The sequence below is a fragment of the Pelodiscus sinensis genome, chromosome 13 (genome assembly GCF_052426305.1).
Source record: "Pelodiscus sinensis isolate ZL-2025 chromosome 13, ASM5242630v1, whole genome shotgun sequence".
Classification (NCBI taxonomy): Eukaryota; Metazoa; Chordata; order Testudines; family Trionychidae; genus Pelodiscus; species Pelodiscus sinensis.
Window position 1 is genome coordinate 3,727,721 of NC_143064.1, and position 22,931 is coordinate 3,750,651.

Sequence of the window (22,931 nt, forward strand, 5' to 3'; positions counted from 1 at the left end):
ACAGAGGCCAGGGACACCATTCCGACCCATCCTGCCTAATAGCCATTGATGGACCTAACCTCCATGAATCTAGCTAGTTCTTTTTTGAACCCTGTTAACGGCCTGGTCTTCACAACCTCCTCTGGCGAGGAGTTCCACAGGTTGACTGTGCGCTGCATGGAAGAAAAACTTCCTTTTGTTTGTTTTAAACTTGCTGCTTATTCATTTCATTTGGTGACCCTTAGCTCTCATGTTTTGGGAACAAATAAATAACTTCCTTATTTACCTTTTTCGCACTAGTCATGATTTTATAGACCTCAAACCTATCCCCCCCTTAGTCTCCTCTTTTCTAAGATGAAAAGTCCCAGTCTTTTTAATCTCTCTTCATATGGCACTTGTTCCAAACTCCTCATTTTTGTTGCCCTTTTCTGAACCTTTTCCGCTGCCAAGAGATCTTTTTTGAGAAGAGGCGCCCACATCTGCACGCAGTATTCACGCTGTGGGCGTATCATCACTACCACTGGCATGCATATCTGGCATTGGGCTGGACTTGTCTCAATGTTAAGAGCTCTGAGATTTACTGAACCTACAGCTAGGTCAGGGCTGGCCCGAGCCCCTTTGGTGTCCTGGGCCCGGGCGTGCGGCGCTGCCCCCGGGTGCACGGCGCATGTGCACGACAGCCACGGCTGCTGGTGTGAAGCCCGGGGCCCGCCCCCGGGACGCTCGGCACATGCGCTGCTCAGCCCAGCACGGCCAGCGCTGCTGGCACATGCGCCAGGCCATGCAGGGCCGCGCAGCCGTGGGGGCAAGGGCGCTGCTGTCCAGAGCCGCAGGGCCGGCGCTGCGGGAGCCGGACACGCAGCTCCTGATGGCAGCTCTAAGGGACACCGCACGCCCCTTACAGCTGCCATCAGGCACCCCCTCTGGGTTGGCGCCTTGGACAGCTGCCCGGCTCGCCCATGCCTCCGTCCGGCCCTGAGCTAGGTCACCAGGTGCTCACACACTTGTGCACAGAGACGTACGCTCACACACTAGCTCATGCTCAGAGACGTATGCATGCACCGTGCTGCGGCCTGGCCCATCAGCCTGGCTGGGAGACTGTAATTATCCCACCCGGGCGATTGCAGCGCATGGCCCTTGAATCAATCATTCTCCTACGTCTTCTTCCGGGCCCAGAGACATGGAGCTCCCCAAGCCGGCGTCGGAGGGCAGCGGACGGCAGCCCCGCACCGACGGGGTTCAGTTTTGGAGAGGCGCTAGCAGTGACAGCGGCACCCGTTACACGTCTGCTGGCATCTACAGTGCTAATCCTTTTCCAGAGACGCTCGCAATGGGCTCCGTCCTCACAGCACCGGTCAAGCACTCGACGCAGCCCATGTTTTATGGGCACACTTGGCCACACTGGCCCCAGCGTCTCCCGCCCACGGGAGCGCCAGTGCGTGCACATCAGCCCTGCCCTGGTTTCTGGGAACGGAACAGCTGTCCTGGATTGGCAGGGAAGCTGCGACATCACCCAGGCAGGGAAAACCCTGGAGGGGAGCCTTTGAGCTAGATGCGGGGCTGTTTTGCGCCTCAGCTGAGCCCAGGGCGTGCCCCACAGAGGCCCTGGGTCAGACGTGAAGGAAGGATGTTCCGCCCGGGGGGAGGAGGGCAGGGAGAGGAACCGGCCCAGAGCCCGCAGATGCCCGTGGTTCAGGAGGGGAGGCAGTGGGCCTGAAGACGTGGCCACGGTGGGAAGGAACGTAACGGGGGAACGTTCCCACGGAAACTCCAAACCATCGGCTCCACGTTTCTCCAAGCACTGGAAGGTGGGCCCCGAGACACGTCCTGCTCCCGCCCGGCCCTTCACGCAAAGCCGGGCCCTGCCCGAGCGGGGAGACGCCGATTTCCAAACACACGCGGGCGCGGGTGGAGCAAAGGGGGCTGGGAAAGGGGGAAGGCCACGTCCGCGCCACAGGAAACAGGCACTGCGCTGGCAAGCCAAGAGGAGGGCTTGAGTGCCTAGAACAGGCCGTGCGCCCATGCCACGTTATTCTGAGACACCCCCCCCGGTCTGGCCCAGCTCATCTCCTCTCTCACTTCCCCAGGCAGAGGGCCTCAGTGGCTCACCCGTTACGGCCCTTGGCTCTCGTCCGACGGCCAGTTTGCAGCTGGATCAGGCAGCAGGAGGGATGGGTTACCCAAACGGCTACACGCCGGCTCCCAGGAGTGGGGCTGGCAGCTGGGAACGCACTGGCTGGCAGCCCGCTCCCGGGCAGCCACCCATAAAACCACGTGACCGCTCCCATCTCACGGCCACACGGTTACAGCGAGAACCGGTTTTCAGCATCCCGCGTCCCAGCGGCGTGGAGCTGACACGGCCGGCTCTCTGCCAGGCGCCCTCAGCTCGGCCCACCGTGTCTGCCAGGAGCGGGGAACTGAAAGGTGGAGTCACATTCACCTCTGCCCCGGCATCCCGGCCCTGAGCACGGCAGAGCGTGGCTGGACTGAAGAAGTAAATACACACACGTGCACATGCGCACACGCACACACACACGTGCACATGCACACACGCACACACACACGTGCACAGGCGTGTGCAAGGGGATGCATGTCTTTTCATTGCTGCGGGAGACAGGCACGTTGGTTTCCCCGATTCTCAGGAGGGCACCAGGCGCACATTCCCCGGGTACCCCCCACACTCCAGCGCGGCTCCCTGAACCCCCCACCCTGCCCCAGGGCTCTGAGAAAAGCAGACGCTTCCCATTCATTCTCCCGTGGCCAGCTGCCGGCGCCGCCCTGGCCATGGACCTTGCAGCCCGCCCCATTTCACCCTTCTCTGGCAGCCTGGCCAAGCAGCCGAAGGGCATCCTTTCAGGCCTGCCAGCGCTGGCTTTGTCACACGGACACCACCGACTGGCACAGCAGCGGCGACTCCCAGGCCGACCCAAGCCCAAGCAGACCCGTGTGGTTAATGCCCTGAAAAGTGCCCTGTACAAATGGCCGGGGTCGGGGGGGCTGAAGGTGTTGGGTTTTGCAAGGGAAAGAGGCTCTCTCATTCCCTGGCTCCGGCACCGTTACCAGGAGCAAAGACTGCTGGCCGGGTTCTGTCCTCCTGGAAATCCCTGGGAGTTCTCTGTGCCGGCCTCCTCCCTGACCTAAATGCAACAAACTCCTTGTACACCGGGGCGGGAGAATCATTTTTGATGTGTGTGTGTGGGGGGGCAGCACTCCAAAATTCTTCCTACGGAGAGGGAGCAGGGTACCGGGGTGGGGGACTGGGGTGCAGGAGAGGGAGTGTGGGTGAAGCAGGAGGCTGTGATCTGGGGTGGGAGTTGGGGTGCAGGAGAGGATTCTGGCCTGGGGGAGGGGTGCAGGAGAGAGTGCAGGGTTTGGGAGGGAGTTGTGAGCGGGGAGGGAGGTGCAGAGGGTTTGGGGTGGTGACTCGGGGCAAGAAGTCGGGGTGCAGGGCGGGGATGGGGTGCTAGAGGCAGGCTCTGGCCAAGAGGCGCTTACTTAGGTGGCCCCCAGCCAGCAGCCCTGCAGGACCCCCGGGTTCCTCCCAGCACCCGCTCTGCGGGGCCACCCACTCTCCCTGCCCCCTGCAGCAGCCTCTGTCGGTGGGGCGCTCGGACCCCCCACAGATAGAGGCTGCTGTCACCTCGCGCTGCTGCCTCTGTATCAGTGGCAGTGGTGCAGGTCCATGGGCAGCCAGTGCACGAGGGGGCTGGTTTTTAAACTGGCTCCCTTCGTGGACCGGCTCCCAGCTGACACCCCGAGGCAGAGGCAGCAGTGAGGGGTGACAGGGGGCTCCCTGGGGGTGGGTCGGAGCGCACTGGCTGCCGGCCCTGCCCCCGGGGACTGTCGAATAGCCGTGCAACTGCTAAGAATTCATGTGGTTAGTTGACACAGACCAGCGAGACCGTCGGCTCATGGATACTAAAGGCAACGGCAGCACAGTAAAGCCCAGCTGGGCTGCGGCGAGCGGCGGGAAGAAGCCGTTCTTCGGGAGCCATTCAGTGAGGCAGGCAGCAAGCAGGCCTAGTGGGGAGAGCCGCTGAAATCAGCCGCTAACCGAGCTCGATGGAACGAAGGAGACAACCTCCATTTCCTCCTTCGCAAACTGGAAACAAAACGCGCCTGGCACAGGACGCCTGCCCGGCTCCTGAGCACGGGGAGAGCAAAGCTGTACGTGAGGCCCTCGAAAGACCTCGGCTGCTCACAGCTCGGGAAAGGGAAGACGGGCGGGCGAGCAAAGCTGGCTGGCAGAGACGCAGAGGGTGGGCAGGACCTGGGGGGGGAGGGGCTCTACCTGACCCGGGGGGGCAGGGATCAAAGTGACAGGGCACTGGGTGCCAGCAGAGGAATAACCAGAGAAGGAATGACAGGACGCCAGTGCGGAAAAGCAGCACAAATGCAGCTTCCAGAGAAAGCCTCCATTGTCCAGCCGGCCAGCGGGTCTGGGCTGTCCAATGTCAAACGTTCCTTTGTGGATTCTCAAGTGCAGCTTTTTCCGAGGCGTGAAACACTGTGAGCCCAGCGGCAGGGCAGCACCTCGGAAAGCAGCGTGGGAGCAAGAGTGTGGCAAACAGGCAGTATCTGAATGGCAGGGGGGTTCTGCCAGGTTCCTTCTAATTTTTTCCACCTGTGTGCAGAATAATTTTTGTTCTGCGCACCAAGGCATGTGTGGACGTGCACCACCCATAGAAACACATGTTGTGGGCTGCTGCCAGCTGTGGGGGCTCTGCTAATCAGCCGGGCAGCACTGGAATCCCTCCTGGGCAGCCACCCAAGTGCTCAGCTTAGAGGGAGCCCAGGTGTTCTGCAGGCTGCGGGAAGGGTTAACTTGTTGAACAGATTTGGAGCGGCGCTGAATTTCCCTAACAGAAAACCTGCTCTGGCTAGTGCAAAGCCACCGGGGCGTGAAAGGGAGGTGCTGTTGTGATAAACACAGCCCTGAAACTGGCCCCATCTAGGAAATGCCATTACCGACCCAAGCAAAGGAGCTGCCTCCCATCCCAAGAGGGAAGGATACGAAAATTACTGGGATCCCCGATATAAATGCAGAACCACGTTAGGCTGAAGAGGACAGAGCCCGGCTAAGCAGGCCCTACGGGTAGCCCACACAGCCCAGTAACGGCTCGGGTCTGTCCACAGCCGAAAACTGCCTGGATTAGAGCGACCAAAGCCAGCGAGATGGAGGGCACGTCACTGCAGATAAGCTCTGGAAGATGAGGCGTGCTAGATACTGTACTTACAGGAGGAAAGAGAGCACCTGAAAGAGCTTACAAAGGGCTCAAAGGAAAACAAAGGCCCAGAGAGAGATGAAGCGACATGCCCAAGGTTATAGGGCTGGTCAGTGGCACAGTTAGGATGGGAATTGAAGTGTGTCAAGACGTGTCTTGACAGTTCCAGTGCCCGATCTGCTGACTCCTTCATGTCAACGGTTCGTGGGCCTGGAAGGGACAAGCACGTCTTTGACCCGACAGATTATTGTTGTGTGTCGGGCAGACGCTCCGCTCGCTTGAACTCCACTGGAGATACGCGAAAGACGGGAGCGGGCTGAGGAGCTGGCTCTGAAGTGCAGCGTTTCTCGTGGACGCTTGCCTGCCTAGGAGAGCAGACTCGCGCTACCAGAAACGAGCGTGTGAGAAATCAGAGACAAGAACACAACGTCCCTCTCCGTGGTCAGGTTTCCCGGCGTGAGGCGCAGCTAGCGACGCTCCTCCCTCGGCCAGACACAGCTCCATTGGTAGCGAAGAAGGGCGGCAACGACAGGGAGCGACAGTGAAACTAGACCCCAACCCCTCCCAAACTATTCAAACTCTGAAGACAACTTGCTCCAGATGCCCACAGACCTCGCTGAAGCCAACAATTAACATTTGGGTTAGGGACATTAACAGGTAACCGGTTAACTGGTAAGCATCACCCTTACTAGGCAACCCATGGGATCCCAGTTAACTGGTTAACCGGATTCTGTTTAACCGGTTAACTTTTAAAGCAGGATTTTCCACCCCAAGTTTGGGTTGGGCTTCCAAAACTTGCCCTGAGTACTATTTACCCCACGAGCTCAGAGGAGGAGAAGATTTTAACTAGTGTCTTGGCCCGGTTTGCTCTCCCGGCGGGACAAACCCAGAGGCAGCTATAAATACCCATGCGAGGGGAACACTCCGCTTCATGCTGTGAATTGATTTCCTGTCCAAAATAGCTTGGACTGCAGCACTTTGCAACACTAGATCTGCTTCTCGGCCTGGCCGTGGCTACCGTGTAATACTAGATAATGCCTCACACCGCTCTGCTTCTCGGCCTGGCCGTGGCTACCGTGTAATACTAGATAATGCCTCACACCGCTCTGCTTCTCGGCCTGGCCGTGGCTACTGAACAGCACTGGGCTCGGAGCTGGACAGTCACCCCGATACCTGCCACCCCCAGCTCACGCCGGCAGACCACGTCGGGCAGGGACGGCACTCCGAGGGCGCCGCGCAGAGGAGCTGGGTCTGAGAGCAAGCTTAGGGCAGGACGTGCTGTTCCATGAGGGATTTCTTCTCGCACTGCAGCTACTATAACCCTTCCTGCTCTGAAGAAAGGAGGTTGTGTCCCGAAGAGGGACCCGCCCCTGCCTCTGCTGTCGGTGTCTGCGGGAACCCCGAGGAGGGGGCACGCTCCTGCCTGTCCTGAAGCTGAGGTAAACCAAGTGGAGTAATTTGGAATCAGCATGACAGCTGACCTGCGCTTTCAGCCCTAGGGAGGCTGGGTGGGGGTGGCTAGGGCTTGGGCCCACAATCCCAGGCTCTGGAAGTTGATGCCTGATCCATTAGGCCACGGGGACCCACCCCACCTCTCTGCCTTCTGCAGATGCCAGAAAGAAGGGAAAAAAGGGGGCACTTTTCACTGCAGGCCTTCTGGGAAGCAGCGAACGAACAAGAGGCAACTACTTTTCCTTCTTCCCTAGGACCTCTCTACTCTTACCCCAAGATCCACGCTCTGGAGTTAGGGACGTGAAAGTTTAACCAGTTAACTGGGGAGGGGGCTGGGGGGCCCACTGTGGGCAGGGGCTGTTCTGGTCATCTGGAGCAGCCCCTGTCTATGACGGGCTAGGGCACCTCACAGATAGGGGTCTGTCTGCGGCAGGCCCAGGTGCCCCACAGCAGGGGCTGCCCCGACGTCCTGCGGCGGGTGGGCCGCTCTAGCCCAGCGGCTCCCCTGCACCCTCCCTTTCATCAGTGAACCTGTTAAACAATATGTTTAACCGGTTAATCAATTAAATGGGATTTTACATCCCTCTCCAATCAATCAATCTTCCGGGGTTCAATTTCGCAGGTCCAGTAAGGATGATGCCCCCATCTGGCATTGCAAGAAAGGGGAATCGACTGGAGAGTTTCTCCCATCGACCTCCGGCAATAGAGACACCCTGGAAATTCGACTTAAGTTACGTCAACTCACCCATGCTATTTGCCTAGCTGGAGTCGTGTCTCTTAGGTCGACTTTCTCCCCCAGGGTAGACCTGACCTTAGACAGACACATCTTGCCAAGTTTAGTTCCAAACCCGGACATCCCGCTCGCCCGTTATGCTTACTTCTGTAACGAGGCATCCACTGGACACCAGGGACCACATTCAGGCAACGTTCCTAAGATACACGGATTTACACTAGGAACGAATCTGTCCCGCAGATTTCATGATGGGAAAAATGTGAATTTTCCCAAGGGGAATCCCAAAGCTCTTCCGAGTCGCTCAGATAACCTCCTATTGTGAATGCCCGATGGAGGAAACCCCCCAGCTGGGACATAGGGCTCAGAGTAAATCCCACAGGGACCGTTTCCGGGAATTCAGCATTTCCTTCTACGGACACCTGTCCTCTGCTGTTAGCACTTCGGAAGGGACAGCGAGTCTTTTGGTCTGCGCCCCTCTTGTGAATGGGGACCTAGCTCAGAGGCTGACTAACCTTCCTGGGCAGGTTCACAGCAGATCTGGGTTCAAACTCTCTTCTGTGGGACCTGGGGCACTTCAGTGTCTTTGGGCCTCCATTGCTCACCTGGGAAACACCTCTTCCCCTGCAGGGCGTGGCGAGGGTACCTGCACTGAAGCCCACGAGGGGCCAAACGCCATGGGGATGGGCACCTAAGAAAAGCTGCCCTCAAGTCTCGCATGCGCACCGACGGGCAGAACTCGGCGCTGAGTTCATTAAGTTGTACCGTGTCACCGGCGCAGCAAGCAGCCGCCGATTTCCCCTGCTGAAACTCGCCCTCACCACGTTAACGCGCCGTTTGCAATAAGGCTGAAAACTGACGCGATCCTTCCGCCCGGGAGGAAACGCCGCCCACGTCCCCGCGAGGAGACGCGGCTCCTTCATCCACGTGGCTCACCTGGCCACAGAGCCGGGTCTTGAACTAAAATCCCGTTTTGCACAGAGGCACCAGCATTGCGAGGGGAAGGATTTTGCCGAGTCCCAGGCTGTAGCAGTCAGCTGGGCTGACCTGCCTACCGCAGACAGGCCACCTCAATACTGCCCCAGGCCTGTGGCTTGGCGAAGGGACAGCAGGACTCTTCCACGGCCCGAAGCAAGTGGCTCCAGGATCAATCACCTGCCTGGTAAAGAACCTGCACCTCACGTATTTCGATTTCTAACGCTGCCGATGTCTGAGGGGCATTCAGGGAGCCTCCGACACCCACCAGCCGCTGCTCCTCCCTCTTCCACGCACGGTAACCAGCAGCGTCAGCACCGCTAGCACGGCTGGAGGTGTAAGCGTTTAACCAGCTAACTACAGTCGAACCTCCCTTGTCCGGCTCCTGGGCACCTGAGTGGTCCCAAACCAGAGTCTGCCTGTATATTGATACCTGCCCCTGGAATTCCCACTACATGCATCTGAGGAAGTGGGTCTCTGCCCACGAAAGCTCGTGCTCCAACAATCTGTTAAGTCTATAAGGTGCCACAGGACTCCGTGTCGCTTTTGCAGATCCAGACGAACACGGCGACCCCTCTGATAAGGGGAGGTCAAGGCTCCCTGCCCAGCTGTAGGGCTCTGCTCCCAGCTGGGGCTGCGCTCCCTGCCTCCTGCCGCCAGCCCCCACCGTGCCAGCCCCGATCGAGGCGGTGCTTCCCACAGCGCCAGCCTCAGCGGGGCTGCGCTCCTGGCCTGGCTGCCTCTAGCCCCGGCTTGGCCTGTGCTCCTCGCTGCCAGCCCAGCTCGGTCTGCACTTCTGAAACCGGGCAGCTGGGGCTCTCTGGTCCAGCAATATCCCCGGACCAGAGTCCCGGAGTTTAGAGGCTCAACGCTGACGCTTCACAGTTCCTGCTACTGGTTAAACTCTGCTAGGGATCGCACGGGCCAGCAGACCACTTGGCTGGAGCGGGGTGCCCGCCACCCGTGGGGCCGGGAACGCTCCAGTACCTCGCCCTCCTCACGCCTACATCCCCAGGTAACACCATTCATTGTGTCACTGACAGAATTTTGCTCGGTCACACGGTTACTATTTTTACATCCCTAAGCACAGCCTCACCCAACACACCTCGCACCGATGCATCCGGCTAATGCCTGGGCAGGCAGCGGCTGGACTGCTCCGTTCCCAGACAGGTGCTTCCCACCCCTTTTCCTTCCCCTCTCTGGAGAAAAGCAAATCGCCCCTCATCCCGTGGATGGCGTTACAAGGGACTTGCATTTAATAAAGGCACCAGCCTGCGCCGGGGCAACTGAAGCCAACATTGCACCGAACTGGTGTAGTTCTTCGCCTGGGAGCTGGTTGGGGCAGGAGTTAGCTTTGGTTAGGTGCACACAACACCGACCAGAATGGGGCTGGGACTCTCAATTCGGGCCTTGGGGAAGTAAATTAATGGAGATTGCCTATCTCCTAGAACTGGAAGGGACCTTGAAAGGTCATTGAGTCCAGTCCCCTGCCCTCACAGCAGGACCAAGTATCATCCCTGACAGATTTTTGCCCCAATCCCTTTGCAAGGATTGAACTCACAACCCTGGGTTTAGCAGGCCAATGCTCAAACCACTGAGCTACCCCTCCCCCCAAACAAAAGTGTGCGGTTGGTGGTGCTATCACCTCAGAAGTACTGACGTCCAAACAAAACCCAACACGACAGAGGGTGCTCAGGCCGTCACGGCTTCTCCACTCATCCACGGCCTCTGCCGGTCGGAGACCCGCTGGCACCGGCACAGTCTGGGTCTCTACATAGGGGCTAGTGGCACGGGGGGCTCACGCCAGACCCCGCATGTGAAATGACCTGAGGGAAGACTGGCTGCCTTGGGTCCTGTCGCTCTGGCTGGCCCCCTAATCTTTGCTATCGCGCACGGCCCGAGAAGGTCACCGCTGGGGGGGCACCAGGAAAGGAGGGCCAGCGGCGTGCCGGGCGGAGGAGCCAGCACGGCTATACTGGAGCCCCTACAAGCCTGCTCTGTGCTCCGACAACTGGACCGGGCCTTTCTGCGAGCTACGCCGGCCGCGACAGTCAGGGCAGAGGGGTACAAACGGATAGGAGGGGAGGCAGAGGTGCCTCAGAGGAAGCAGATCTCGGTTCCCAGGGTAACCGGGCGGGGCTGGTCTAGAACCAGCAGAGCAATCGGGGCAGTTGAGCCCCTGGGGCTGACTGAGTAGGCCTGCAGAGTCAGGTGCGCCTGGGCTAATTAGAACACCTGGGCTCAATTAACGAGGCCGGTTGAGACTGGCTAGAAAAGGAACTTCCCTGCAGCTGGGGGCGGGAGGTGCTGCCGGGAGCAGGAGGAAGCCAGCACCAAGTGGAGGGCGAGCAGAGAAGGAAGGGGCAGGGGAAGTAGCTGGAGCAGCCTCGTGGCAGGTGTCGGGGACTCACGCAGGCAGCTGCTATCACCGGGCTGGAACCCGGAGCAGGGGGTGGGGCCTGGGTCCCCCCCAACACCCACTCCCCCACTTCCACTCAGGGAAAGACGGTGGAGTTTCTTCTCCCTCTGTACCTTGCGCAACCAACAGCAAGCTGATGCCCCGGGCGCGGGGCCTAAAACAGAGAGCTGCCGGGAGCCTCCGAGGGGAGCAAACCCGCCTGCAAGCGCAGGCCCCACCGCGTCACCCAATGCAAGGCAGGCGGCTGAACGGCAGAGCCTTCACCCACCGGCTCCCGGCCCTGTGCTCATACTAGGGCAGCAGGCAGACCCATCTCCCCACAGACTGTCCCCGATTCAGTAGGGCTCACAAAGGCTAGATCTAGTTTACGTTCTGTTTACGAAAGAATATGCAAATTGAGTGGGAATTTGCATAGCTTCTTCTGATCTCTCTTTTGAAAGTGGAAGTAGTCCGGACACGTTTTTTTCTGGGGGGGGGGGGGGACGCCTTTTTCGGAAAAAAAACCCATCTCTTCCTTAAAAAATGAGGTTTACGTTTTTTCGAAACAGGGCCCCCCCCCCCCCCCAAATGCATCCAGACTACTTCCACTTTTGAAAGATCCTCGTTCAAAAGTGAGATTGGAAGAAGATATGCAAATTCCCACCGAATTTGCATATCCTCTTTTGGGGGGAAAAAAACCCTCTGTAGTTTAGACGTACACTATGGGATCCAATCCTCCCACAGGATCCCCATGGACAGCCCCGTGTATCTGCACGGATTCTCGAGCATGTCAGCGTGGTGCCCCCCAGTTCACGCGTACAAGCCGGGCCGGCCGTAGGGCCGGTGCCAGCGTGGCTCAGCATGAAAGCAGCCTGCACCGAAAGAAGATCCTCCGTCAGTTCGGTCACTTACAATTGGCTGTAGCTGAGCGCCGGGTAGCATGAACTGCATCTGCTGTGCGAACATGGCGGCTGCTGTCTTTTGCTGGATCAGGTTGTTGCGTCCATTTATTTCGAGCTGTGTTTTTAAGTGCGGGGGAGGGTGAAGATATTTGCAGTTCTCCCGAGTACACCGGCCCTGAAAAATAATGAAGCAGTATTTCAGTGACGGTCCCACGCAGGGGGCTGGGAGAGAATCAATTATGGATGTGTTTGGAGAACTGTAACAAAACGACCGGCGAAGTGGAGCGTTCTGCCCAGCTATTTCGCCTCCTTTTTTAAAGCCATCTGTTAGATTTCTATACGGCTGCAGCAGTGACGTGGAAACAAGCAATTCTACCACTGCCACACTGTGATGGGGACGGCAGCACATTACACTTAAGCCAGGGTGTCCGTCACAGCCGAATACAAACTGAAATATTTTCATGAGCAATAAAAACAGCAACAGCAAAAAATATTTTTTCATTGTTCTGGGGCTCTGGGAACCAAACACGAGCTCATTGGGCTGCTGTATCGTAGCTGAAAGTGAAACCTACTAGTATACAAAAGTGAAACAGAGGCCGCCAGCCCCTGGGAAGACCTGAGTGGAAAGTACGAGCTAAACCTACCCCTATGGGGAAAAGTACAGAATGCTCTCTGTGTGAACCATTGCAGGGTGTTTGGTACCACAGGGAAGAGGGAAAACCAGCCCCGTTTTAACTATTTCCTTTTATTAAAAACAATAATACAACGGCCGGGCCATGAATTGCTCGATTTTTCTTTTCACACCACGCTGAGAACGGCAAGGACTCCCGAGCAGTGCACGCGTGGTGCCCTCACGTCATTTAATATCGGTTGAGATGATCCCGCCCGGTTCCAAAAGCCGCTCGAAAATGTCGCTTGGTTGAACAGCATCACCACCGACAGTGTGAGCACCCGCATGGGCCACCAACTTTCTGGTGCGCCCAGAAAATTACAGATTGGGCCTCCCTGGTCCGGCCCACTTGGGACCTCACCGGTCCTGAACGAGGGAATTTGCTGGACCAAGCGGAGGTCCCCAACCTGCCGCCGGCTCCGCTTCTGGCTCAGCTGGTCCCTCCGGGCTGCCGACCCTGGCCAGGCTTGCCAGATGCTGACCCCTCCATTGCCAGCCCTGGACAGCCCCCCCTTGCCGCCAGCTCCAGGCCCACCAAACCAGACGCTAGCCCCAAGGCTGGTCCCCAGTCCTGGCTGCTGGATCTGCTGCAACCACCTCTTGAGAACAGATCTGGTGACATGAAGGAGGTTCCGGTTTAGGGAAAAACAGGCCCCTGTGGCTCCTGGATATAGTTGCACTGCTGCCCTTAAACACAGGCTGAGAGACAGCTGCTACCTCTGGCTCCCCAACGAGCAGGCAGGTGGGGCGGCTCCTCCCCAGAAAGGAGCCGGATTTGCTCCATGCCTGGGAACCGCTGCAAGGGGGCAGAAATGCACAGGCCTTTTCCCACCGGCTCTGCGAAGGGGGAGAGATTCAATCCCCTCTGTTGAGAGGGAGGAACCGCACTCCGACCCTGCAGGAGACTGCCCTCGCGCAGGCAAAGCGCCGGCGCCCCGCGGCTTGCTAGCGCCGAGTGGCAGCTTGGGCGCTGGGGCGGGCATGGGGTCAGGACTCCCCTCCCCAGCCCCTGGTGCAGCGAGCACGCAGGCAATGTCCCCAGTCGGCAGCGTCCTACAGGCACGTCGCACTGGTGCCTATGGCTGCCCAAGGAAGGGCAATTAAGTGCCTGGATAGTCTCTGCTGGTTTGTCCCGCTCATCGGTCACACTCTCCGGTTCACCGTGCCCCGCACGGACGGCACAGCCGGGAGCCTGGTAGCTCATAAGAACATCAGAGCGGCCAAACTGGATCAGGCCAAAGGTCCATGTAGCCCAGGGTCCTGTCTGCTGACAGTGGCCAATGCCAGGTCCCCAGAGGGAAGAACAGAACAGGAAATCCTCATGCGATCCCTCTCCTGTCCCCCATTCCCAGCTTCTGACAAACAGAGGCCTGCGACACCATCCCTGCCCGTCCTGGATAATAGCCTTTGATGGACCTTCAAATCTATTTAGCTCTTGTTTGAACCCTGTTAAAGCCCTGGTCTTCACAACATCCTCTGGCAAGGAGTTCCACAGGTTAACTATGTGCTGCATTTTTTTAAAAAACCCCTTCCTTTTGTTTGTTGTAAACCCACTACCTCTTACTTATACCCTTGTTCTTATGTTATGGGAACAAGTCAATAACTTTTCCTTATTCACTTTCCCCACACCTGTCATGATTTTATGGACCTCTCTCATAACTCCCCTTAGTCTCCTCTTTTCTAAGCTGAAAAGTCTCAGTCTTTAATCTCTTTTCACATGGCGCCCATTCCAAACCCAGGAAGGCTCCGCTAAACACCGTCCTGGAGTAAGGTTCCCGTGCCAAGGTGAGTCTCCCTGTACATCTCCCCAACAAGATTTCTCTGTAGCCCTCAGCACCAGAGAATATGAGCATAATGAGTTATTTGCCATTATCCTGGGTCAGCCACTCTGGAAACAGACACTGTCTGTAGGGACATGAGGTTCTAACCCAGAGCAGCCAAACACTGGGTTCACATTTTGAATGGTATTTTTATGAGCTATGTTTCCTGTAAATACGCTGCAGAAATGGAATCCGACCAGATCCGAAATTCTCTGCACGGCCATTCCTTCAGCTCATGGTGTAGCGCACAGCCATCATCCACAAATGAACGGACACCCTCCGCCTGGCCCATGGCCCTCTATTATCGAAGCTCTGCATGCACAAGGCCCAGTTCATCCCACTTGGGTTAATGTCTTATGCCCATTTTGTGGGGGGGAAACTGAGGCAACGGGGCGGGGTTGGTTTCTGGCTCCCCAATGACTGCAGCAGCACCGGGAACAGGCAGCATGTTGGGCTATCTGACTTTTCAGCACAGCACTGAGACGTTCACTGAAAAGCTTCCAGAGCTGGAGAGGCTGGTGTTGGCCTGATCCCACAATCCCAGGCTCTAGAGGCTGATGCCTTCACCATTGGACCCCTGGGATCCACCCATCATCCTACCTGCAGCCGATGCCGGCTCCAGCCTGAGGGAAGCTGTGTCACAGAGGAAGCCTCACTACAGCCAGGGCTCGCTCTCGCTCTCCCCATCGGCACACACCGGAAAATCCAGCGCCACGCTCGATGCCCTCTCCGTGGCAGCAGCACCTGCGGGCGTTTCCTTACGATGGCTTTGCCCTGCCTTTCTCCGCCACGCGGGTATTGATTTTAGCGGAGCACCCGTCGCCCTCCCCCATCCCCCGGCTACCAAGTCGCGCCTCAACTAGCGGCTCCGAGGCCCATCCTCCGGCGAGTCCGACGTCGTCCCCCGCACGCCAAGCAGCTGGTCTCCGCGCTACCTGCCTCCACCCCGCACGTGGCAGGCGTGTGCTCGGCTCTGGCGGAGCTGCGCGGGGCGGTTCGAATGAGCCCGGCACACGCACGGCTCAGCGACCACGCGTCTCCCCGGGCTGTCGCGGCATTGCCTGGCGGCCCCACGGCGCTGCAGGCCGCACACACACCCAGTGGAAGCCCCTTCCCCGGAGGGCTTGCCCTTGGCTCACAGCCCGACACGAGGCGAAGGAAGGGACGTTTCTATGTTCTCCACACAGCCATGTGCCCAAGCCAGCTTGCCCGCGGAACCGCGGCTCCTGCCGCTGTACTTCCCGTGGATGTCCACAGAGAATGGAGTCACACGCCCGGAGAGGCTGCTGCAATATGGGTGCTGATTCACCGCTGCCCTTTCTCTCACAGCCAGCAGCGTCCTTCCCCAAGCACAGCGTGGATGTCCCTTCATGCTCCCTGCGCATTCCCCTCCATCACAGCTAAAAGGCAGGCCTCCAGCTGCGGCCGCCGGCAACCTTCTACCGAAACCGGCGTCCTCTTTACTGAGCGTTCTGCACCACAGGGGCCGTAGTCACTTTGCCCCGTTGGCGCCTGGGCCCGGGCGAAGCCAGTCTGCGGAACTCTAGCCGGCACCCGGGCTGTTCCCTTTGCGAACAGGACACCGCAAAACCCTCACACGCGATCCGATAACCCCAGGGTCCGATGCAGCCCTCCTGCCCTTTACGCAGATGAGATACTGAGGCACAAGCAGGCTCAATGACTTGCCGAAGGTCAGACGGGGAGGTGAGACAGAGTCGATCTGGGGATAATGCGTATCCTTCAGACAGTCCCCCGAATGCTGTTACATCACAGATCTTTGCTGTACTACGGAGTCTGACAAGGGAAAACGTACGGCATTTTCTACTTCTAAAGCAGGGGTGGAGTACCTAAGGCCCTGGGACCAGACGGGCCCCCAGATTTCCTGAGTCTGGCCCCCAAGGCTCAGGGCTCCCTCCCAGAATTGGGGAGCCCTCGCTGGCGCTCCACCCCCCCCATCCCTCTGTGGGGATGGAGCACAGCCGGTACGAGCCTAGGACCTGGTGCGTGAGGGGAATGTGGGGAGTCTCTTTCTCCTCAGTCGGGGGCCATATTGGTGAGGGGTTAGGATTTTTTTTTTTTTTTGCTTCTTACGTGTGTGGCCCCCAACTGATTTTTCTGTGGGTCAGCGGCCCCCTGACCCAAAAAAAGTTCCCCAGCCCTGCTGTAGAGGGGGATCCAGGTTAAAGTGAGGAATAGCAAAGTGGACCATTAGGAATTTGGCGTTTCTAAGTGCTGGATGCAGTGTGAAATGCTGCCGAGGTAAGAGCACTTCGGCAGATATCGGGCAAAGGCGGCCCAGAGACCGAGCAATGCAACCCCGACATGGGACTGTGCACGGATGCTAAGCAAAACGGCTGCCCCTGAAAATGCAGCTTGCTAAAAATAACACGGCTGGCTGGTACGTCACGTGGTATGTCATCGAAAGCGCATACCAGATGGATTTTGCAATCACTGGGCAAACGGCCCTTTGAAGCTTTCATGTCTTCAAACTTCCCACCTCATGCTTCCAAAGCAACTTTTCTAAGAAGCTGCAAAGAGCGATCAGAAGGAAACTTACCAGCACTACAAGTGGCTCTGCAAAAGCCCTCGGTGCAGCCTAACTCTGCTCTTGGGAAAGCAAATCGGTGGACTCCAACTAAACAGAAGCACAGTCACCCAATGGCGAGTTCTTTTGAAATTCCCAGCCCTCCGCGGCTCAAAACTGTGTTCCCAAAAAGATAAAAAACCCACACTGCTATTTCCTACACCTCGCTGGGGATTTCATTGCGTTAACATGAGACCGTCGCAATTACAGCTGGACTTTTTTTCTGACGTGCACCTTTAATTTTCAGTTGTGCTCTTTCAGATTCAGCAGCAAGGTGCTGACGCTAGCACAAAAGCATTTAGATGAGTCGTGCTGGGTCCTGCGTTTACTGACGAAAAGAACATCAAGATAATGTTTTCGCACCCCTCCCAGTCTCTGGGAAAAGCACGGTCATTTCCTTCTTTGTAGCTGTGCACCACTACAATGGCAAGATCTGACTCTACACTCACATGGAAAGTCTCTCCACGTTCGTCTCATTTTTTGGATCTCAGGGACTGAATTGCCACCGACTTCCTCAGGTGCTGGGCGTTCTCAGTAAAAGCAAGAAAACTGAGCCACAGTGCATGGGGTCAGGTGCAAGTAGGTGACACTCAACCGTTACGACAGACTTGTTCTGAGTTCTTTTGGAGTGGAAGGCCAGACTCCCCCAGCTGGGCGTTGCAATGAATGGGCATAACCCACAAACAAAACAAAGAAAAATCGTTGCCCCACATGCTCCGGACTGCGGCATCGTGCAGTGTGTTATTACGCAGTCTGTTTTTACCTCCTCGTGCAATGATAAGGCAGAGTTCGAGGAGTCTGACAGAGGTTAACGATGAAGCAACTGAAGGATTTCAGTTGAAGTGTATTCCACCGTCAGCTCTCCCCATGCATTGGGGAATGAGATCAGCGACATAAAATCATCTCATCACGCCTTTCACCATCGTCGGTAAGTTAGAACAATACAAAAGGAAAGGAAAGGGACTGAAAGACCCAACTCCTCGGCGCTAGCATTTTCTTTATCTTCCCTTTCCCACCCTAGTATCTTCTAAACTCGGATATTTGTCCCTCAATGGGATGTGAAAGGAGCAGCAGAAGAATCATTTCAGTGTCAGTTTTGCAAATGTATCAGAGCAGAGTACTAAAGAGGGCAACAGTCAGTTTAGAAGCTACGTAAATGCCATGAAAGAGCCCAAGATACCTAAAACTACCTACCCATTCACAGGCCAGGTCTACACTTACCCCGAGATCGATGTTCCGGAGAGTGATCTTCCAAGGTTGATTTAGCGGGTCTAGTAAAGACCCGCTAAGTCAACTGCTGATGATGCCCCCCTCGACCCTGGCATTCCACGGGGTCATGAGGAGAAAGGGAAGTTAACAGGAGAGTTTCTCCCGCAGTAGGGCTGCTGTAGAAATTCAACTTAAGGCATGTCGACTCCACCTACGCTATCCTCGTACCTACAGTTGCGTATCTTACGTCGACTTTCTTGCATACAGTAGACTGGCCTCGGTCTTTCCACCGTTAAGGCCTAAGTAATACATTGCAAAGCTGCATGAGTTATAGACACTGAGCCCCTAAGAATAATGAGATAACTAATTTGCTGTGAGAGTTTACATCTTCAAGACACTGGAGAGACACTAATGGGATTCCGTGGTGTAGATGACGAGACTGGTCACAGCCATCAGTTTGAGATTTAAAGGACGAAAGCAGAATACACAGAAAGATGCGAACTGATTCTTGTTTGCCACTCGCTTTATTACGCAGACTGGGTTTTGCATGGTTACAGTACACACTAGGGATGTAAAAGTGTAACCGTTGAAGCGGTTCTTGGCTTCTGTTGCGACTACCTGTCGACTCCCGGGGTCCCCATGCTACGGGCTCTGCTGTATACAGTTATACTGCAGAGCCTGCAATGAAGCCAGCTCTCTGGAAGCGGGGCCGGCATCTGATGCACGCCGGGAGCCGGTTTATAAACTAGCTCCTAGCACGTACCTGCTCCTCTGGAGCCAACTGCTGCCTCAAAATATCGGTCTGTGGCAAAATTCACAGACTCTTCAGACCAGTCTTGTTAGTGCAGCACAGACTGCCTATTACCATCGAGCATAAGCATGCCTGTGGCTAACATCTCCCATGCCCAGTGGTACCTGTAACCAAAGGCCGCAGGCATGTACTGCATGCTAGAAGTAATGCAGACTATACACAGCCACAAGCAGAAACGTAATTCCCAACTCCTACTTCACCTTGCAATGAGGAAAGCTGAGGCCACATCTATACTTACGCACCGGAGATCAATTATCTGGCATTTGATTTAGCGGGTCTAGTTAAGACCCGCTAAATCAAACGCTGAGGGCGACTCCTCCCACTGTGACGATGACACCTAACTTGGCTTAAGGTAAGCCGACTCCAGCTATGTTATTTACATAGCTGGATTTGTATACCTTAAGCTAATCTTCCGGGTCTAGTGTAGGGTCTTGGAATGAAGTTTACTTCTATACAAAACAATTTTCTGTTGAAACGCTCCAGGTATTTAGCTGTGCACCTGAGAAGCACCCACGGACATTAAGAATTTCCTTCTATGTTCTTTGTTTTACTGGATATTTCTGAAATTCAGAACAGTTATTTGCAAGGGGAAAAGCCTTCATAACATTTTTATGACTGACAACTCTTTCCAGCTCTGTTCTGTTGCCAGCCCTTCCTTCAGAGTGCTGGTACATTCCGTTACATTCAGTGAAAAGCATGGATTGATTTTAACCTATTTAAGTTGTGCAATATGTTTGCTCACTCCAGCCAATGCGTCGTGTTCTCCCGACCCTGGAAATGTATTTGGACAGCGCTAGGTATTTTGGGGAGTGAACTTTAGAGCCAAAGACTTGAAAAACAGTAATCAGAGAGATTACTTCCATCCCCTTTGCAAGGAGCAGTAAGACTATGTCCATGAAAGAGGGGAATAAAATATCGACCAAAATCTTTTTTTAAATGACCACCATTACACTCTGCTCAAATGAGTTTTTGTGGCACACGTCAATATTAGAAAATATATCTGAACAGAGAGTACAATGCACACACAGGAACGGACATGAATAAATTATACCATAAGCTCGGAGCTATTCTACTGATCATTTTTTCTGTCTTTAAAATAGCACTCTGTTCCACACCGGGCTTCTGGGATGCGGCCGAAAACACAGGAAAAGTATCTTTTCCATACTAAATCACACACTGCTTTTCTCAAAGCAAAGCCCCTTATCAACCACTCCTTGCTGTAACATTACTAAGTTACTGATTAATAATAATTATGCAAGGAAGTATTAGCATCATGCTAAGCGGGCAAAAGGCCTCACCTGGCCATCACAATACATGCAGAGGAGGAGAAGCAGCATACGACATGCTGCAACTCTAAGACTCCTACAGACAATCGGTGGGCACTGGTGATCTTGCCAGTAAAGCACAAGGACAAAGGAAATTCTGGCATTTGAAGTAATTTTCTTTCTGTAAGAATAACGAAAGTAGGAAAATACACCGTTCTCTGGAGTAATACTGCACTAGTTTGTCCACATAAAAGCTTCCATTGACCTGTGGTCTCCTTTAGTAGCCTCCCTCTATCTGGCTGCGCCCCAGGCTGCCTCTCGAAAACACCAATTGCAGTTTCTCTTGTCCCTTAAACCACTTTTTCAGTGCAAATCCCATAATCCAATTCCGCAACTTTCACTAGCTGCTGGAATCTCTCTCAAGGTCAGATGGGAACGAGATGCTTCTCCCCACCTTCCCCTGCCCGCGCGCTCCCTGAACATTACAGCTGAAGCAGGCAACCATGGCAGAGCACGCTGAGCAAAGTACATCAAAGCCCAGGAGAATAAAGGTTAAAACAGGACGTTCCGTGAATATAAATATAGTACATTGGAGTACATTTACCTGGCTTCCCCGGGTCCTTGGGGGGGGGGGGACTCGGAGAGAGGGGCGCAGCGGTCAGGACCGGTGCTGGGAGGAGAGGGGAGCTCAGGGCAGGGATGGGAGGTGTGTTGGGGGACTGAGGATGGGGCTGGGGGTGCAGGAATCAAGGCAGGGAGGGCACAGGGCTGGGAGGGCTTACTGGGGTGATGTAGGTAGAGCTGCTTCAGCTATGGCCCCTCCTGGGGGGTCAAGGGTTGTGCTGCCCAGCTCCCCTGGATGGTGGTTCCTAGAGGGGAAGGGGGGACCAGCCAGCCTACCCAGCCCTCCCAGCGGCTCCTGCCCCCCCCAGCCTCTACTTGTTCTCTACCCCTCCAGCTCTACTCAAAGGGGGTGTGTGAGCAGGGGCCAGGTTCCCGTTCCCCCCTCCCCCCCAGGCCCAGCCCTTCCAGCATTTCCTCACTGGAGTTCCTGGCTAATCTCCCTGCATTTGCTTGGTGGGGGGGAGGCCATGTTTTCCGTCCCTCCCCCCAGCATCTCCATGCTCCCAGTCAGAACCTTAAACCTTCTTTTGATGGTCATTTGCTTTATATTTAACACCTTCCTTTTACACCTATTTTACACCTTGTCAAAGCTGTGATCATCTCCTGAGGCGGGCACTGAGCCGCTAGTGGTCACCAGGGAGCTGCCACCCAGAGTTTTCACAGGACAACAGAGACCCATGGGAGGGGGGAGATGACGAGCAGGAGACTTTAGCATTACTAGATGCCACTGGAGCTAAAGGATGGGAACCCCCAAAATGTGACTTGAGACCAGTGGCTGACGCTGGGCAGGAAGGACAATCTCTTTCATGGGAGCGGGTAGAAAAATGCTGGGTGAAACTCTTGAACCCAAAATTGTTTCACTGAAAAATTCCATGTGATTTTTCCTCACAAAATAAAAGCTGAAAAAGTTGGGTTCTGGTTTTCGAAAACCCAAATATTTTCATTGTCGGTGTTTTCCTCCTTTTCCCTCCTGAGAGAAAAGGAGCCGAGAAACTCACAACCCAATTTAAAAAAAAAAAAATCAATTTAATGCTAAATTTCAATGAAAACAATTCTTTTTCTGTGAAAATATCAGCTGAACACCTATTTTTCATTAAAAAGTGTATTGATGACAAATGTTTGCCCAGATCTGGAAAGTAATGGCTGTCTCTCCTGCATTCTTATTAAATTCCAAAGGAAAACTGAACTGCTATTTTTAAAAAAATTGAAGTTATGTTTTATTTAGACATTGGCAAAAAGCCAACAACTCACCATCTGAGAATTAGCCCAATTTTTGGTTTTGTTGTTCCTTTGCCCGGAAATCAACAGCTTAATGTATATAAACAGTTTCTTATTTAAGGAGGAAAAAACAAAAAAACAATTCCATCTGGGTTGGTAACGTACATGGAGAATTTTCAGTCTGAATAAATAATGATTTGCATTTCTAGCACATTTCCTTACATCCTGAAGGAATTTGGTAAGGTGCATAAACACCAGCCTGTTTTATAGAAGGGGAAACTGAGGCACGGCAGGGGAAAGGGATATAACCAAGCTCACAGAGTCAGGTGTGCTATGCTCACTGTATACACATGGAGAAGGTCAAGAGCAGAAAAAGACTCTTGCTGGAAGGTTGCTCTGTGACAGAACTTTATTTCTTGGAGTTCAGAACAAGAGACGAACCCAAAACAGAGACAGACAGAGCAGGCTGCTCCCTTAAACAGAGAGTCACAACTCACTACCTCACCCTAGTCTGGCAGGCTGCAAGTGCAAAGCGACGGCTGTGAAGCCCAGATCACACATTTTACAAAGCCTCTGACTGCCAGCAGGACACGGAAAACTCGAGACTGTAAAACGAGATCCCAACGTTCTAACCGTTTCGACCCGCCCAGGTCTCCGCTCTACCCTGGGCTGTGTGTGAGGTTGCCATTCACTCAGTAAGCCTCTGAGTGCAGAAATGGAAACCATTGGACACTTAATGGGGAACCAGTTCGATGTAACGTTTAACTGGTTAACTAATTTCCCAGGAGTTTACACCCCTATATTACACACACTGGAGGTGAAGTGAGGTTTGGGGGTGGAAGCTGACAGTCCCCATAATAACCTCACGATCCCGAGGAGCCCCAGCCTCTAATTTGAGACCCCCTGCTCCATCTATCCTAGCCCATGGCCTCTAATGCCCTGATGCCCATTATCTTTCTAGCGGTCTGAATCCCGCCTTCCCTCACCCCACACAGCCGGTTCTCCCAGCCTCAGGCATATTCTTCGCCCACACCCCGCCCTCCTCTGCTGCATGTGTGTGAGGAAAGTC

General features: G+C 55.1%; 1 protein-coding gene across 13 annotated transcripts in view; it reads right to left on the minus strand.

Moving 5' to 3' along the window:
• MBNL3 (muscleblind like splicing regulator 3) overlaps positions 1-22,931 on the minus strand; it is a 125,139-nt gene that overhangs the window by 32,850 nt on the left and 69,358 nt on the right. For all 13 annotated transcript variants that reach the window (XR_016350607.1, XR_016350606.1, XM_089781805.1 and 10 more), the window contains one exon: positions 11,672-11,836. Coding sequence is in view for 11 of the 13 variants with exons in the window: in XM_089781805.1 (XP_089637931.1) it covers positions 11,672-11,836 (165 nt within the window). In the remaining 2 variants the exon portion in view is untranslated. The remainder of the gene's footprint in view (positions 1-11,671; positions 11,837-22,931) is intronic.